Source organism: Rhinatrema bivittatum, chromosome 8 (genome assembly GCF_901001135.1).
Source record: "Rhinatrema bivittatum chromosome 8, aRhiBiv1.1, whole genome shotgun sequence".
In the NCBI taxonomy this organism is placed as follows: domain Eukaryota; kingdom Metazoa; phylum Chordata; class Amphibia; order Gymnophiona; family Rhinatrematidae; genus Rhinatrema; species Rhinatrema bivittatum.
Window position 1 is genome coordinate 273,056,244 of NC_042622.1, and position 16,716 is coordinate 273,072,959.

General features: G+C 41.3%; 1 protein-coding gene across 2 annotated transcripts in view; it reads right to left on the reverse strand.

Annotated features, from left to right (window-relative positions):
• Positions 1-1,851: 1,851 nt before the first annotated feature.
• The window catches only part of MLLT1 (MLLT1 super elongation complex subunit), a 198,661-nt gene continuing 183,796 nt past the window's right edge, over positions 1,852-16,716 (reverse strand). For both annotated transcript variants that reach the window (XM_029610916.1, XM_029610915.1), the window contains exon 12: positions 1,852-4,337. In XM_029610916.1, the coding sequence (XP_029466776.1) occupies positions 4,209-4,337 (129 nt within the window). In that variant the 3' untranslated portion in view covers positions 1,852-4,208. The remainder of the gene's footprint in view (positions 4,338-16,716) is intronic.

Consider the following 16,716-nt stretch of genomic DNA (forward strand, 5'->3'; position numbering starts at 1 on the left):
TTTCCGAAGCAGATCAAAGACCCTGGGTGCAGAGCCCATCTACTTGAGCTCCAAATCCCAAGTTGGACGCATCCATGTTGAGGGCAATTTAGATTGGAAACATTTGAAAGGGTATACTCACGGACAGATTGGAGCAGTCGTGCGACATGAATGCTGTTGCGCAGACTGAATGGATGCAGGGGTATAGTGGCATGTTGGGCATGCTCAGCAAGGCACACAATTCTAGCTCTATTTAATGTCGCCCACATGTAAGGATTACCATCTTGCTTGTCTTCTGAGAACACAGGAATACTGTTGGGATCACATTTTAACAAGGATTAAAAATGTGGTCTCCTGAAACACTTGCAAATAGAATCCAAAAATAAGAAGTCCCTTCAATGCTCCTTTGCTCCCACAGGGAAGAGGGTGTGCGCCAATAAGTGTTATTAGTTTAGGCGGTAGATTTACAGATTCTTGAAGGGTTATCAATGACCAAACAGGTTTTAAACACCATCAGAACTTCCAAAATGAAAAAAATCCTGAAGTCTTACCTTATCAGGAGAACGAGTTTTCTTCTAACATCTCCACATTTCAGTATATACTGTTTCCACATCAGGTGGTCTAACTTTCTTGCTGGCCAGTGCTCTTGGCTATCAAAGACATCGATGAGAATATGGCTGCAGCCAAATCTATTTGCCCCATGGTAAGATTAATAGTGCAACTGCCAGCAGCACTGCCACTCTCAACTCTTGTATGTACCAATGTGTAGGTACAGGACCAGCAAATAAACAGTTACCGATGTTTGCAATGGCACAGGTTTTTGCCACTTCCATGAAGAGTCTATTGTAGAAAACAGTTCTGACTATAGTGAATTTGGATTCTGGGAAACTTACAGAAACGGGGTCCTCTGAAAACCCCCACCCTGCCAATGTACGTTTAACATCTGCAAGGGAGAAGCATGAGGAGACATCTTCTCAAGAATCTCACAGAAGAGGTGGCAGGGTGTTTTTTTTACCTGTATACATCAAGGTGGCCATGAACTCAATGGCTCTCTTCTATATCTTGTAGTAGGGAAGAGGAACAAAGTACTTTGAAACAGCAAGATAAAAGCAGCCAGATCAATCCTCTGGGGAACCACAGGGATCCTGGGCACCTAAAACTGGAAGCCTGACATTTGGAAGGCACCCGCAAGAAAAGAAAAACACGAGCAACGATAAGCAAAATTAAAAACTCATTCCTAAGGTAGTCAAGCTAAATCTAAAAAAAATAAATAAATAAAATAAAAAAATATAGCCTCCCAAATGAGGTTATAATAGGGATCTGAGAAAGAGCAGCTCAACAAGCAAGCCTAGGTGTCAGTCAAACTGACAGTGGTGATATAGTACAAAGGATATTCCTATTTGAAGGTTTTGAATGCTCAAGCTGGAAACTCATGAGAAAAAAGTCACCTGCAAAAAACCAGACTTAAAATGTGCACATTTCGGTGACTGCGACTACCAAGCTTCCAAGCAATAGCAAAGGTCTTGATCAAGTTGTTACAGCACCTGCAGGTTTTTTCCTACGCTGTGCTGCAGCCAGGCCGTGGCACAGTCACTCTCTGATGACTAACTGGCATCGGGGTCACTGTGACCCAATTTCTGAAATAGCAAATCCAAAACATGCAACCACATGTATTACAAGGTCGGGACAGATCAAACAAAATGGAACAGAAATCCAGGTTAATGTAACCCAGCTTAAGTGAGTTCTTTGCTACAAGTACTGCAAATTCTCAACTGTTATCACATCACCAAGATGAAGCAAAAGAGCAATCAATTTAACACTGAAAAAGACATTTGAATACTAGAATTTAAAATTTGTTTGTATGAGTTTGTGTTTGTATTTTTTTTTATTTGTTTATATATATATATTTATTTTTTTTTTACACTTTCTTCAGTTCAAAACTTGGAACTGAATTAACACAGAAGCTAAAGAAAATCATGTATGTGTTTCATTTAGCAAGGTTTTCCATCTTCCCCCGTTGGCAGCACTATGCTAGCAAATTTGGCAAAAACTATTTTTCTCATTTTTATATATTTAAATAAAGCCAAATTTGATTTTTTTTTTTTTTTTTTTAAAAAGCTGAATTTGAGAAAGGAAGTAGCAATATTTAAAAACTGCAGTAGTGGCAGGCTATAAATAAAACAGTGCTTTCAAAACAGTTAACCACAAGAGCACATATTAGTGTTTGTGGCTCCTTGACCTCTACTTGAAAGTATTTGCTAAAATCTGACTGGTGAAGTAAGTCACTAAACATTATGCTTTTGGGTCATCTGTGTGTGCCTGCCCACTGACCTTAGCTTGTATACTGACACTGGTTTTGCTTTGAACCGATGTAGTAAGGCCATGGGCTGCTATGTGGGAGGTTCAGGGTCATGATCCGAGCTTGGGTAGAAGAAGGTTGAATGTTCCCAGATGAGGCTTTGGGAGACTATCCTGGCCAGGGGTCACAGTCCGACATCCTAGGGAGGTTTGGATTTGTGCCTGTGCTCAAGCCAAACTTTGAGAGGGAGCCCCGAATTTATAGCCCCAGGTATTAGGCATCTTCATCAAGGAAGAAGTGGGGGAGGCATCCTGGATAAAGGCCTCATGATTGTAAGAGGTGGTGTCTTGGTCTGCGGTCCCTCTACAAGCCTCAAGTGGTGGGGGCAGAGGGGTCAGGTCAGATCACTTCCCCATTTAAAGCAAGAGAGTACAGACTGAAGAATGTGAGGAGAAAATAAAAATTGGAATTGTTTGCACTACAAGAAATAGTTTATGGTGGGTCCCCCAAGCTGTGATCCTTCTTGCTATGGACATTGAGCAATAAAGAACGTTTGATGTCACAAGATGTCCCACAGCTTGAGATTCATAGGGGCTTTTCCCATCAGGTCATGAAATGAAAGTATGTACACAGTAAACACTACCAGGAAGTCAAAGAGCAAGCACAGATACCTCACCCCCAGAGTGAGCAGAATGACAGTACCCTTCTTCCTACGCCTTTCATGAGGTTTCTCAGGTATGTCCACTTAAAACTATTTTAAAATACAGTATACATATAACAATCACCTGCTTTCTACTTTCCCTTAGTGTATCGCCACTATTATAGGGGCTACAGGGGAAAATTTAAGAACAGGTAAATTCAGGGGAAAAAAAAAAAAGACAGGTTTTGGCAAAGGTATTCAAACACTGAGGAATAAAAGCCATAACAGGCAACCCATCCCATAGAAAAAAATGCTTTGACTATCACTGCTCACCTTTCTACCCTCCCCCAACAGCATTAAAAAAAATGAAACAAATGTCCCCTGCACTCAGAGTCTTCAGCCCAACAAGGCCCTCTCTCATACATAAAACAGTACATACATATATATAATATATATATATAAAATATACAGCTTACAGTTTTATAGTCCTATTACAGTTTAAAGCAGATGGGGATAAAAAGATGAGCTAGGGCTTGCACGGCAAAGGAGTCCATTCAATTCCCCAGCTGATTCTTGAGGTACCTTCAAGGTTCCTGGCAACTAGCAGCTCAGTCCCAGACTTTGCTGCCATGCAGTATAAGGCCTTTAGCGCCCTGAAGGAGGAAGAGTGCCCTCGAGAGATCATATTGTACCAGGAAGCCACTGTGCTGTCTCCATTCTCTTCCGATTGGCAACTGGAGTTGAAATGCGTTCAAGAGAGGGGTTGATTTTTTCACCCTCTAGAAAAAAAAAAAAAAAAAGCTACTCTGCTTACAGGTCACAGAAAAAAGAAAAAGAACCAGCGGGTTTGTTGAGGGGAAACCGCTGCTGCTTGGACTCCCTTACCGTCAGCAAGAGGTGTCGCCAGAACTCCCTGCACAAAGAGCTCAGTAAAAAGAGGAGTGATCTCCAACGCAGAAAGCCACTTCTTAAAACAAAAGTCGCTTCTGGCATCACTCAGTCTCTCTTCTGCTCGTACCTTCCTGTTTTGGTTTGCGGGAACATAAAAAGAGAAGACAGACTAACTTGAGCAAGATGAGAACTGTTCTGAAGCCGATGAAGAACGTGTGCATTCGCCGAGCACAGCTCTTCTCTAAGGCAGTGTCTTTTGGGTGAATTAGGAGTTTAAAAAAAAGGAGGAAGGAGAGGGAAAAAAAGGCCTAGTTCCATGGGTTGGTTTCCCCGATACCTGGACACAGGATTTTTGGGTCTCAAAAGCAAAAAAAACACACACTCCATTTAGGCCATGGGTCATGTTGCCACCGCTTCCAGGTAACTCTGCAGTTTACGGACGGTCGTTTCATCCAAGGAGAAAAGGTCAAAGTCAAAGGTTGTGTTGGTAACATTAAAGTGACCCGTTTCCTCAATGAGGTTTACAATCTGGAAGAACAAGGACAACTATCAATAACATAACACAGACCACAACATTTAGGAGGTATAATGTTTGCTATGGAAACAAGCCACTTGTTTCAGTTTTATTATGAAATGTACTGATTAGTTTCAGAAGATTACCCCTTCCTCCCTGCTTTTTGACTCGGCTCTCTGTTGTGCTCCATCTACCTCCTCGCCCCACTGCTCAACCCAAAATACTTAGCCACATTCTCAAAAATCTGCCAACAGCAAGACAGCTCAAACACACACAGATGTGGCGAGGCACCAGTCAGATGGATACTAAAACTCAGTATTTAAGCAGAATTAGGCAGCTAAACACAGACAAAGGGGAACAGCTTAGAGGTGTGGCCCTGCCACTGTACACAACTGATTCATTCCCGTGTCACCTGATATCTAACATTCTCGCTCACTGCTGCACCAAGTATTTAGGTTTAATCCTTTAGTTCATATTCTGCTTGTCAAACACTTCAGAGAGGATTCCATTCAGATACTGTTGGTTTTTCCCTATTCCTAGAGGGCTTACAATCTAACAGGCCAATATAGAGCGTTGCGCTCGGCCGAGCGCACCGTTAGCCCCCGTCTGGACGTGTTTTCTACGCACTATTATTACCCCTTATACAGTAAGGGGAAATCGTGCAAGGAAAACACGTGTCCAACCCCCCAAAAACTAATAGCGTGCTCAACATACAAATGCATGTTGATGGCCCTATTAGTTATTCCCGCGCCATACAGAAAGTAAAATGTGCAGCCAAGCCTCACATTTTACTTTCAGATATTAATGCCTGCCCAAAGGCAGAAGTTAATTTCGGTCGGCACTGGGAAAGTGCACAGAAAAGCAGAAAAAAAATGCTTTTCTGTGCACCCTCCAACTTAATATCATAGCGATATTAAGTCGGAGGCCCCCCCAAAAAAATCAGCCCATGGCTCACGAGTTGGAAGACAGACGCCCAGTTTTACCGGAGTCTGTTTTCTGAACCCGTGGCTGTCAGCGGGTTCGACAACCGACATCGGTAAAATTAAGCGTCGGTTGTCGGACCCACTGACAGCCGTCGCTTCTGCCAATAAGGAGGCCTAGGGAAGTGCTAGTGTCCCTAGCGCCTCCCTATTACTGCGGGCCCTCACCTCGAAGTGCCGGCTCTCCCGCGCATTTTACTGCATTGGCCTGTTTGCTTGTACTTGAAGCAGAGGAAGGTGACGTGACTTGTCCAAGGTCACAAGAAGTGTCAGTGAGAGATCTGAACCCTGGCTTTCCTGCTGCTCTAACCAGCACCCCCTCCACCCCAGTAACCAATCTGAATATCAGACAATTTCAGTTGCCCTACATGAATCAAAACTTTGCACAAGCTTACGCTCAAAACCTATGTGCTTCAATACCTTCTAGGTGCCCAACAGTTTGCCCGCAGCACTTTTATATTAATTCTTTTCTGTTGGTGAGGGGGCATAGGGAGAAGGAAGATAAATATATTCTGGAAGCTAGAATATGTACAATGAGACACCATTAGTGCATCATGAAGCTCTAACCAATGGTAAGACAGCTCAATGTCTACTCATATCACAATGTGCTACAGCTGCACAGAAATTTCAACTCACAGTTCGATGGAAAACAGAAAACAGATTTTTGTGCAAATTGGAAAAAAAAACAACATATGGACAAATTTAACTTACCTGATAATTTCCTTTCCTTGAATTCTGCTAAACCAGTCCAGACATGTGGATTTACTCCCCCTACTAACAGTAACAGAGGACATCTTTTTCTGTGACATCACCACTGGATATTACCATGGTGCAGCTCCAGCAAAAACCAGTATTATTCCAAAGTCATAAAGGATAAAAAATTGACTGAAAAATAAACCGTAGAACATGAACTACAACAAAAAAGTATCTTCCAAAGTTATTTTGGTTAATAAGGAACAAGAAAAGGTAAAACAACAAGTGAACCTTGGGTGGTCCTCTAGACAAGATCAATTTCTGTAAGAGATACACAAATTGCACAGGCCCAACTTTCCAAGAGGGTCCTGGACTGGTGTAGCAGAATTCCAGGAAAAGGAAATTAAATGCAATCCCAGGCGACAACAAGGCTTCGACATCAGAGACCACCACATAACGAGTCAATATATGTGCTCCCCTAAAAGCACTATCGGAACAGACACCTCTCACCGAGAACAAATTAGTCGGGCACTGGGTGGGAAATACAGCAGAACCACCACAAACCAGATGACCCTTCCAGTCTCAGAACCATTAATCAGATCTTAGTTGTCTCACACTCCATAAGGGATATTCAAGGATCCCACAACATGACCTCCCCAAACCAACTAAAGAATAGCCCATCAACCATCAAGCCACAACACATCAGGAAAAGAAACCTAGTAAATATACCAAAGACAATGTAAAAAACATGATTCTTCTATTTCTACTCATTAACACTCAACCGTTAACAAAAAAATTTGCGCTAATCTCAGATATATTGCATGACCAAAAACCAGACTTTATTGTAATCACCAAAACCTGGTTTAAAAAAACTGACACTAACAAACCAAATGTCCAATGACCTATATATCTTCTCCATACCCAGGGCAGCACATTGAGGAGGCGGACTAATACTAATAATAAAAAAAAATTTGCTATGAAATTAATTCCACACACACTCCCTCTACAGTATGAAGTAGCTCTGTTCGGCTCATCCGAGCTACAAATCTACCTAGTCTACTGCCCTCCTGGAAAACAATATTTCTGCTCTCATTGAATTCTCTCTCTCAACATCAACATTGAGGAAACCCGCAATTATCCTAGGAGACTTCACCCTTCACACGAGATCCCTCCATCCCACACAAGCCAAACTCTCACTGATTGAAAATGACCCAACCCATAAATCAGGTCACACCCTCGACTTAGTTTTTACTAATAATCGCTTTCTCAACAACCCAAAAATATTCTGCTCCCAGTACCATGGTCCGATCACTATCTACTTCACTGCCTGACTACTCTTGATACTAAAAACAGGCCAGATGAACCTAACACTCCCAGCTTCAAATATAGACCACCATTCCCTATAGATACACTACAACAAGAACTTGAAGCACATCTAATATTGACCTTTCAAATATCAACAATGCCTCTCAATCTTGGCTCCAAATCACGTCCGAAGTCGCTAATTCTATTAACCCTGAAAAACCTAAATGAATGGACAACACTAGAACTCCTATCCATGGTACAACAAACAACTGAGAGATACCAAACACATACTGAGAAGAAAAGAAAAAGCATGGCGCAAAAAAAAAAAAAAAAAGCCCCTTAACATTAGCAAACTATCACATCTATTTAGCATACTATAAAAATGTTAAATCAAAACGAGTCTACAGCAAAAAAAAAATCAAATGTTTTCACACAATCCAAAAACACTATTCAATATTGTGAATAATCTAATAGCTGATAACCCCACAACCAACACAAACAACAATCTGAGCCAAGACCTGACTAAATTTTTCAAAAATAAAATTAACAAAATAACCGAAAAGTTAAACAAAACCCCTCAACAATAAGTTAACTTAATCAGCAGAGACGTAACACCATGGACAACATTTGAAACTGTTTCAACAATCGAAATTGAAAGCCTCATCAAGTCCTTAAATCCAGCTAATCACGAACTTGACAAGATCCCAGCAAGCACCTTAAAAGAAATAACACAGACCATTTCACCAGTCATCACATAGAAACATAGAAATGACGGCAGAAGAAGACCAAACGGCCCATCCAGTCTGCCCAGCAAGCTTCACACATTTTTTCTCATACTTATCTGTTTCTCTTAGCTCTTTGGTTCTATTTCCCTTCCACCCCCACCATTAATGTAGAGAGAAGTGATGGAGCTGCATCCAAGTGAAATATCAAGCTTGATTAGTTAGGGGTAGTAGGGGAAGTAACCGCCACAATAAGCAAGCTACACCCATGCTTATTTGTTTTACCCAGACTATGTTATTCAGCCCTTATTGGTTGTTTTTCTTCTCCCCTGCCGTTGAAGCAGGGAGCTATGCTGGATATGCGTGAAGTATCAGTTTTTCTTCTCCCCTGCCGTTAAAGCAGAGAGCTATGCTGGAAATGCATTGAAAGTGAAGTATCAGGCTTATTTGGTTTGGGGTAGTAACCGCCGTAACAAGCCAGCTACTCCCCGCTTTGTGAGTGCGAATCCTTTTTTCCGCATTTCCTCTTGCTGTTGTAGCTTAGAGCGAAGTTGGAGTCACAGTAACCATGTGTATGTTTATTGAATAAGGGTATTATCTCCAGGCAGTAGCCGTCATTCTGGCGAGCCACCCACTCTTTATTGACGGCCTCTTGATTTTATGGATCCACAGTGTTTATCCCATGCCCCTTTGAAGTCCTTCACAGTTCTGGTCTTCACCACTTCCTCCGGAAGGGCATTCCAGGCATCCACCACCCTCTCCGTGAAGAAATACTTCCTGACATTGGTTCTGAATCTTCCTCCCTGGAGCTTCAAATCGTGACCCCTGGTTCTGCTGATTTTTTTCCTACGGAAAAGGTTTGTCGTTGTCTTTGGATCATTAAAACCTTTCAAGTATCTGAAAGTCTGTATCATATCACCTCTGCTCCTCCTTTCCTCCAGGGTGTACATATTTAGATTCTTCAATCTCTCCTCATAAGTCATTTGATGAAGACCTTCCACATTTTTGGTCGCCCTTCTCTGGACCGCCTCCATCTTGTCTCTGTCTCTTCGGAGATACTGTCTCCAGAACTGAACACAATACTCCAGGTGAGGTCTCACCAAGGACCTGTACAAGGGGATAATCACTTCCAATTTTCTTACTCGATATTCCTCTCTATGCAGCCCAGTATTCTTCTGGCTTTAGCTATCGCCTTGTCACATTGTTTCGCCGACTTCAGATTAGACACCATATCACAAATATCATCAATAAATCTCTAGGAGGAGGAGTACTACCAGACATCCTAAAAATGGCCATAATTAAACCCATCATTAAAAAAAAGAATCTAGATCCAGCAGACCTAAATAACTACCGCCCCATCTCTAACCTATCCTTTCTCACTGAACTAACCGAAAAAGTAGTTCTCAAACAACTTAATGACCCCTTAGACAGGAACAATATTCTCTACCCAACGCAACATGGATTCCGGAAACACTTCAGCATGGAGACTACTTCTCACCCTATCCAACAACTCTGAAAGGTTCTTCTCATCTTACTCGACTTATCTGCAGCATTTGACACAGTCAATCACAAGTCTTATATTTAGACTATCCGAAATAGGTCTCACTAGTACAACTTTGAACTAGTTCACCTCATTTTTTCACAACAGATCGTTCCAGGTTAACATTAACAACTCCAAATCTGCAACAATTTCACTAGAAACTGGTGACCCACAAGGATCAACCTTATCAGCTACCCTTTTTAACATATACCTTCTCCCGCTATGCTAACTACTCTCTGGTCTCGGCATCACCTACTTTATGTATGCAGACGACATTCAATTAATCATTCCAATCACAGACTCAGTAGAAAAAGCACCCAAACTCACTGACATGTATCTGAATGCCATAAACCAACTACTAACTCACCTAAGACTCTGTCTTAACATGGATAAAACCAAATATATTCTACTCGAAAGAAAATCAATAATCAATCCAAATAATTCCACTCAAATCAACAATTCAATTATTAAACTAGGTGATAAAGTGAAGGACCTTGGTATATGGATAGATCCAGAACTGAACTTTAGAAAACACATTTCTATGAAAATAAAAGAAGGCTTCAAACTACTAATACTCAAATGCTTAAAACCACTCCTAAAACAAGACTTCAGAACCATACTACAATCTTTAATTTTTAAGAGTTTTGATTACTGTAACTCTTTACTATTAGGCCTACCCAAATCCACTACATGACCACTCCAAAATGCAGCAGCCAGAATTCTAACAGGTCTTAAAAAAATGGACCACATCACACCTCTCCTAAAAGCACTGCACTGGTTACCCATTAACAAAAGGATCGAGTTAAAAGTTCTCTCCATACTACACAAAACAATATACGGCAAGGAAATCGAATGGCTAAATGCAGTAATCCGTATCCACACACCAGAACGTAACATGAGATCAGCGAATAAGGCCTTGTTATCAATACCCCCAGTCGCATCAGCCAGACTTACTACAGTATGGGAGAGAGCAATTTCATTAGCTTGCCCGAACCTGTGGACACAAAACAAACTTTTCAGAAAACTCCTCAACATGGCTATTCGAACAAACATATAGAGATGGCATTGGATAAGCTGCATCCACAACTCCATCACCCACTTCATCAAATCACTCTGCTGCCCATGACCACCCTCTTATAAGCATAAATTGAACTAATAATTAACCACCTGACTAACTAATCCTCAACTCCGTTTAATCTTATGTTCTAAGTACCCTCCTGTTAATTCGTTCAATTATCTAACATGTTTAATCTTAAGCTTGACTTTCTCATGTTATTATGTATTATCTTTCTACAGTTCAATGTATTAAGAATGTTATTTCAGTAAGTTACCTGTTCCTATCTTACTGACTAATCTTATGTTTTTATGTTACCTGTAAACCGTTGTGAAGGCTAGCACCAAACAACGGTATATAAAAATCCAAATATATACAAATCAACAAATAAGTTACATTTCTCCTTCCCTATCTTGTTACACACCAGTACAGACAAGTGCAAAGTATCCAAGCTCAATTAATCTGGGAGGAAAGAACTTAAGGCAGACTTGAGAACAGCAGCTCCAAAAGCATCCTGTCCTGCATGTACATCTAGTCTGTAATGCTTATTGAATGTGCACAAACATGACCAGGTGGACACTTTGAAAATATCTACTGGGGAAAGATGTCAACTCTATGCAGGAAGATACTTGAGTTCTTGTTGAGAGAGCCCGAAGGACTTCTGCCTGATGGCCTTTAAACAGGCAAGCTGAAGCAACTGTTTCTTTAATCCACCTAGCCCAAAGAAGCCTTGTAAGCTGCTTCACCTTTACATGACCTGTAAACAATACAATTTTAAATTTCTGGAACAAATTGGTAACTTCCAAAGATCTAATAATCACGTGGACATCCAACAACTGGTGAGTTCTATTTATTCCATGAAATGCTCCTGCGAGAATACTGAGAGAAATTGATTGGTTTAAGTGAAACTAAGAACACTTTCAGTTAAAAGAAAGGGACTAGATGAAGAGAAACACAACCTGAGGGAAAAACAAGAAAGATCTCTACACAACAAAGCTTACAACTGAGATCCATCTGGTAGAACACAGTCTACCAGTAGACTACGTACAGATCATTTAGAGAAGCTCTTTTAAGAGGTTTGAATAGAGAACCTGCTGAAGGGAAGGATCTTGGAAAACATGAGAAGGGATCTAGCAAAGCTTGAGGAATGGTCCAGAGTTTGGCAGTTAAGAATTAATTCTAAAGAAGGGCGGAGTAATGCATTTAGGCTGTAAAAACCCAAGGGAGAGGTACAGTATGGGAGGTGAAATTCTTACAAGCACAAAAGAATGGGATCTGGGGACCTGGGGCCAAACAGGTGGATAAGACAATGACAAAACCCAGAAAGATACATAGCTACATAGGGAGAGGAACGGTCAGCAGAAAAGGAGGCAACATTGCCCCTGTATAGGTACTTGGTGAGACCGCATTTGGAATAGTATGTACAATTCTGGAGACCACATCTTCAAAAGGATATAAACCAGCTGGAATCTGTCCAGAGGGTAGCTACTAAAATGATCAGTGGTTTTCATTCTTAATTGTACACAGTATTCAAGGTGTGGCCTCACCATGGAGCGATACAGAGGCATTATGACATTTTCCGTTCTATTAACCATTCCCTTCCTAATAATTCTTAACATACTGATTGCTTTTTTGACTGCTGCAGCACACTGACCCGACGATTTTAAAGTATTATCCACTATGATGTCTAGATCTTTTTCCTGGGTGGTAGCTCCTAATATGGAACCTAACATTGTTAGGTTCCTAATATGGAACCTAACATTGTTAGGTTCCATATTAGGTTCCATATTAGGTTCCGTTATGGAGACTGCACCTTCATAAAGGATATAAACTGGTTGGAGTTGGTCCAGAGAATGGCTACTAAAATGGTCAGAGGTCTTCATTCTAACACATATGGGGATAGACACAGATCTAAACATGTATACCTAGAAGAAAGGCAAAACAGGGGAGATTTGATAGAGATATTTAAATATATCAAAGGTTTCCATGCACAGGAGACAGACCTTTCATTGAAAGGAGACTCTAGAATGAGGGGGTAGGTGGGGGGAAGTTGGAGGACTAAACTAAGAACATATTTCTTTACAAAGAGGATAATTGATGCACAGAACAGCCTCCCTTTAGACGTGGTAGAAACAAGAACAGTATCTGAATTGAAGAAAGCATGGGTTAAGAACATAAGAACATAAGAAAATGCCATACTGGGTCAGACCAAGGGTCCATCAAGCCCAGCATCCTGTTTCCAACAGTGGCCAATCCAGGCCATAAGAACCTGGCAAGTACCCAAAAACTAAGTCTATTCCATGTAACCATTGCTAATGGCAGTGGCTATTCTCTAAGTGAACTTAATAGCAGGTAATGGACTTCTCCTCCAAGGTTAAACACAGGGAACCTCTGAGGAGGTGGTAGGGATTGTAAAGCTCAATTAGTTGGTGTGGATGGACAGACTAGATAGGTCATTATAGTATTTTTCTGCTGGCATGTTTCTATGAAAAACGGGAGATGCAAAGATCAGTCACTCCCTTGAAGTCAAGATTGGGCCTGAAGGATCCGTGCTTTATTTGAACCACAAAGTAAATGCAATACTGACTGTGATAGGCTTCAAGTAAAACTAGACCCACTGCTTTCAAGAGTTAAAACAAAAAACTTTTCTTTTTGATAGTAGCCTGAACTACCACCTTTCTGACAGGAGAAACCATAAAGGCATCAGAAACTGGAATAGCAAGTTCTAGGGCATAGCTGTTTGACTCGCATTCGAAACCCACTTATCAGAAGGTATGTGGGTTCATGTCTGGTAAAAAAGCTGAAGACAACCACCCACAGGTATCTGCAAGGACAGGTCCTGCCAGCTTTCATTGTGAAGAATGGGAGATCCCCACAGAACCAAGTGACTCTCCCCCCTTCTGGACTTTTTGGCTCCCCGAAAGGACCAATTTCATCCTTTAAACCTGAACTGGGAAGATGACTGCTTCCCTGGTCTATACTTCCTGGAATCCCTAAATTAACCATGGCCTCTCGTCTTTAAAGGCTTGCCAGAGAATAAAATTCACCAAGCCTCGACCAGCTTGTCTAGATCACTACCAAAAATTATTTTCCTTTAAAGGAAGGATATTTCATCTTTGCAAAAGAGACTAAAACTGAAGAAAACCTGGGCCACTTTGCTGTTGCATGTGCCACCTGGGAGAAAAAAAAAAAATCACCAAAACTAGGTAGCAACACCTGCAAGACAATATTATCTTGAGTCAGAAATGGAGCGTCCCAAGCGTGCAGAGTAGGAGAAGACTGTAGGGGTAAGCCAGTGACTCTAAAGAGATTGTGAAATTGAACCAAACCTTAGCAACAGAGTCTGAACTAAAGTGCAAAACTAAGCAACACCAAAGATGGAGTTCCAGTCACATGATGGTCCTGCAGTTTTGATGACAGAGAACTGGACAAAGTAGAAGCTGCCATTGTTCTTCATATCAGCATCTGTCTTCACTTTATATTTCTGCTGAACACGAACTGCTAAGCCATGAAGCAAGCAATGCTCAAGAGACATTTTCTAATGCACCTCAAGTCACATCAGAAATCCACCAATCCTATGCCAATGGATTGCAACATCCAATCAAGATCAATATTCGGACCCTACACATATGCATGAAGTTCTGTAGCAAGAAAAGTCTGACTTTAGACCGACTCTTTCTATCCCATAGCTGCCGTTCACGTAAGCTTCATAACCATAAATCTGGCATCTGAGTCTTTTCACGATGCTCAGCTTTGCTACATTAACTGTGGAGAACTTCCCTTAACCCTGGCAAGCCCATCCATCTCTGACTGTCCCTGCCTGAATAACTTACAGAGGTATCTGAATTTTGTTTCGAAACTATAGCATTAACCTGTCATTTACCTGCCAGCGGTACAGCTGGCTGCACTCCATCTTGACAAGAGGATTCCTGATTCTCCAGAAGAGCAACTACTGCAGCAAAGGGTGAAAAAATGGCCTTACTACTTTAGGTGGGGTAATTTAATTGGCATTGCATTTGACGAGTGCAAGTTAACAGCTAAATTTGTGGGTTTTCATAACTTTTGTGACAACAGTACTTTGCTCTGTTAAACCAGAAATTTAAAACAATGTCTACCATATAAACCATTGTATGCTTCTGCAGCTACAATAAAATGTATTCTCAACCTCAAGAAAGGTGTATATGTTCTGCTTTCTTTACATGAACATGGACCTTATTTTACCTGAATTAATGTCACATTTATCAGGGGTGGGCAAACATTTTGAAACAGAGCCATATTACTGGTGCTCACTGGAACTGGGGGCCGGGGTCCTCTTGGAACTCCATGAGTGGAGGGATTCAGTAGCAAATATACCCCACAGTGAGAGGACCAAAGCAGCAACCATACCAATAAAGAGAATAATTCAAAACAGTTAACGAATAGATCAAATATTTTCAAAATATATTTCAAAACAGACACAAATACCCAATAATTAAAACCAATGAGAAATTACTACTTACCTGATAAGGTGGATAGATGGATTCAGGACAAGTGGGTTATGCACCTCTACCAGCAGATGGAAACTGAGCAAGCTGATGTCACAGCAGGACTATATGTACTGTGACATCAGCTTGCCAGCATTCTCTGTACTCAACCAACAAGAAACACTGAACTCGGGCAAGAACATATGCATACTAGTCTAGGGACTGGATGAACACTTAGCAGTAATCTCCTGGAAGATGTAACCATACAGGAGGACACATCACACAATCATCCAGCAGCCAACGGCAGGAAGCTGAAGCCATTTATCCACTTTAAGGAAAAGGAAGTTATCAGGTAAGTAGTAATTTCTCATTTCCTAGCATATGGATAGATGGATTCAGGACCAGTGGGATGTTCCCAAGCTGCTCCCAAATAGGGTGGGAGGTTGCCCACAGTCCAGACAACATTAGAACATAAGAAATTGCCATGCTGGGTCAGACCAAGGGTCCATCAAGCCCAGCATCCTGTTTCCAACAGTGGCCAATCCAGGCCATAAGAACCTGGCAATTACCCAAACACTAAGAAGATCCCATGCTACTGATGCAATTAATAGCAGTGGCTATTCCCTAAGTAAACTTGATTAATAGCCGTTAATGGACTTCTCCTCCAAGAACTTATCCAAACCTTTTTTGAACCCAGCTACACTAACTGCACTAACCACATCCTCTGGCAACAAATTCCAGAGCTGTATTGTGCATTGAGTGAAAAAGAATTTTCTCCGATTAATCTTAAATGTGCCCCATGCTAACTTCATGGAATGTCCCCTAGTCCTTCTATTATTCGAAAGTGTAAATAACAGATTCACATCTACTCTTTCAAGACATCTCATGATCTTAAAGACCTCTATCATATCCCCCCTCAGCCGTCTCTTCTCCTAGCTGAACAGCCCTAACCTCTTCAGCCTTTCCTCATAGGGGAGCTGTTCCAGCCCCTTTATTTTGGTTGCCCTTCTCTGTACCTTCTCCATCGCAAATATATCTTTTTTGAGATGCAGCGACCAGAATTGTACACAGTATTCAAGGTGTTGTCTCACCAAGAAGCGATAGAGGCATTATGACATTTTCCGTTCTATTAACCATTCCCTTCCTAATAATTCCTAACATTCTGCTTGCTTTTTTGACTGCTGCAGCACACTGAACCTACAATTTCAATGTATTATCCACTATGATGCCTAGATCTTTTTCCTGGGTGGTAGCTCCTATTATGGAACCTAACATCATGTAACTACAGCATGGGTTATTTTTTCCCTATATGCATCACCTTGCACTTGTCCACATTAAATTTCATCTGCCATTTGGGTGCCCAATCTTCCAGTCTTGCAAGGTCCTCCTGTAATGTATCACAGTCCACTTATGATTTAACTAATTCTGAATAATTGTGTCATCCGCAAATTTGATAACCTCACTCGTCGTATTCTTTTCCAGATCATATATATATGATCTGGAAAAGCACCGGTCCAAGTACAGATCCCTGAGGCATGTGCAAAAGCTGCATCCTCCCGGATGCCTGGAAAAGGTATTTAAGAAGGACCATGTCACAGCTCGGCAAATGTCGACCGGAAACAATCTAACCTCTACC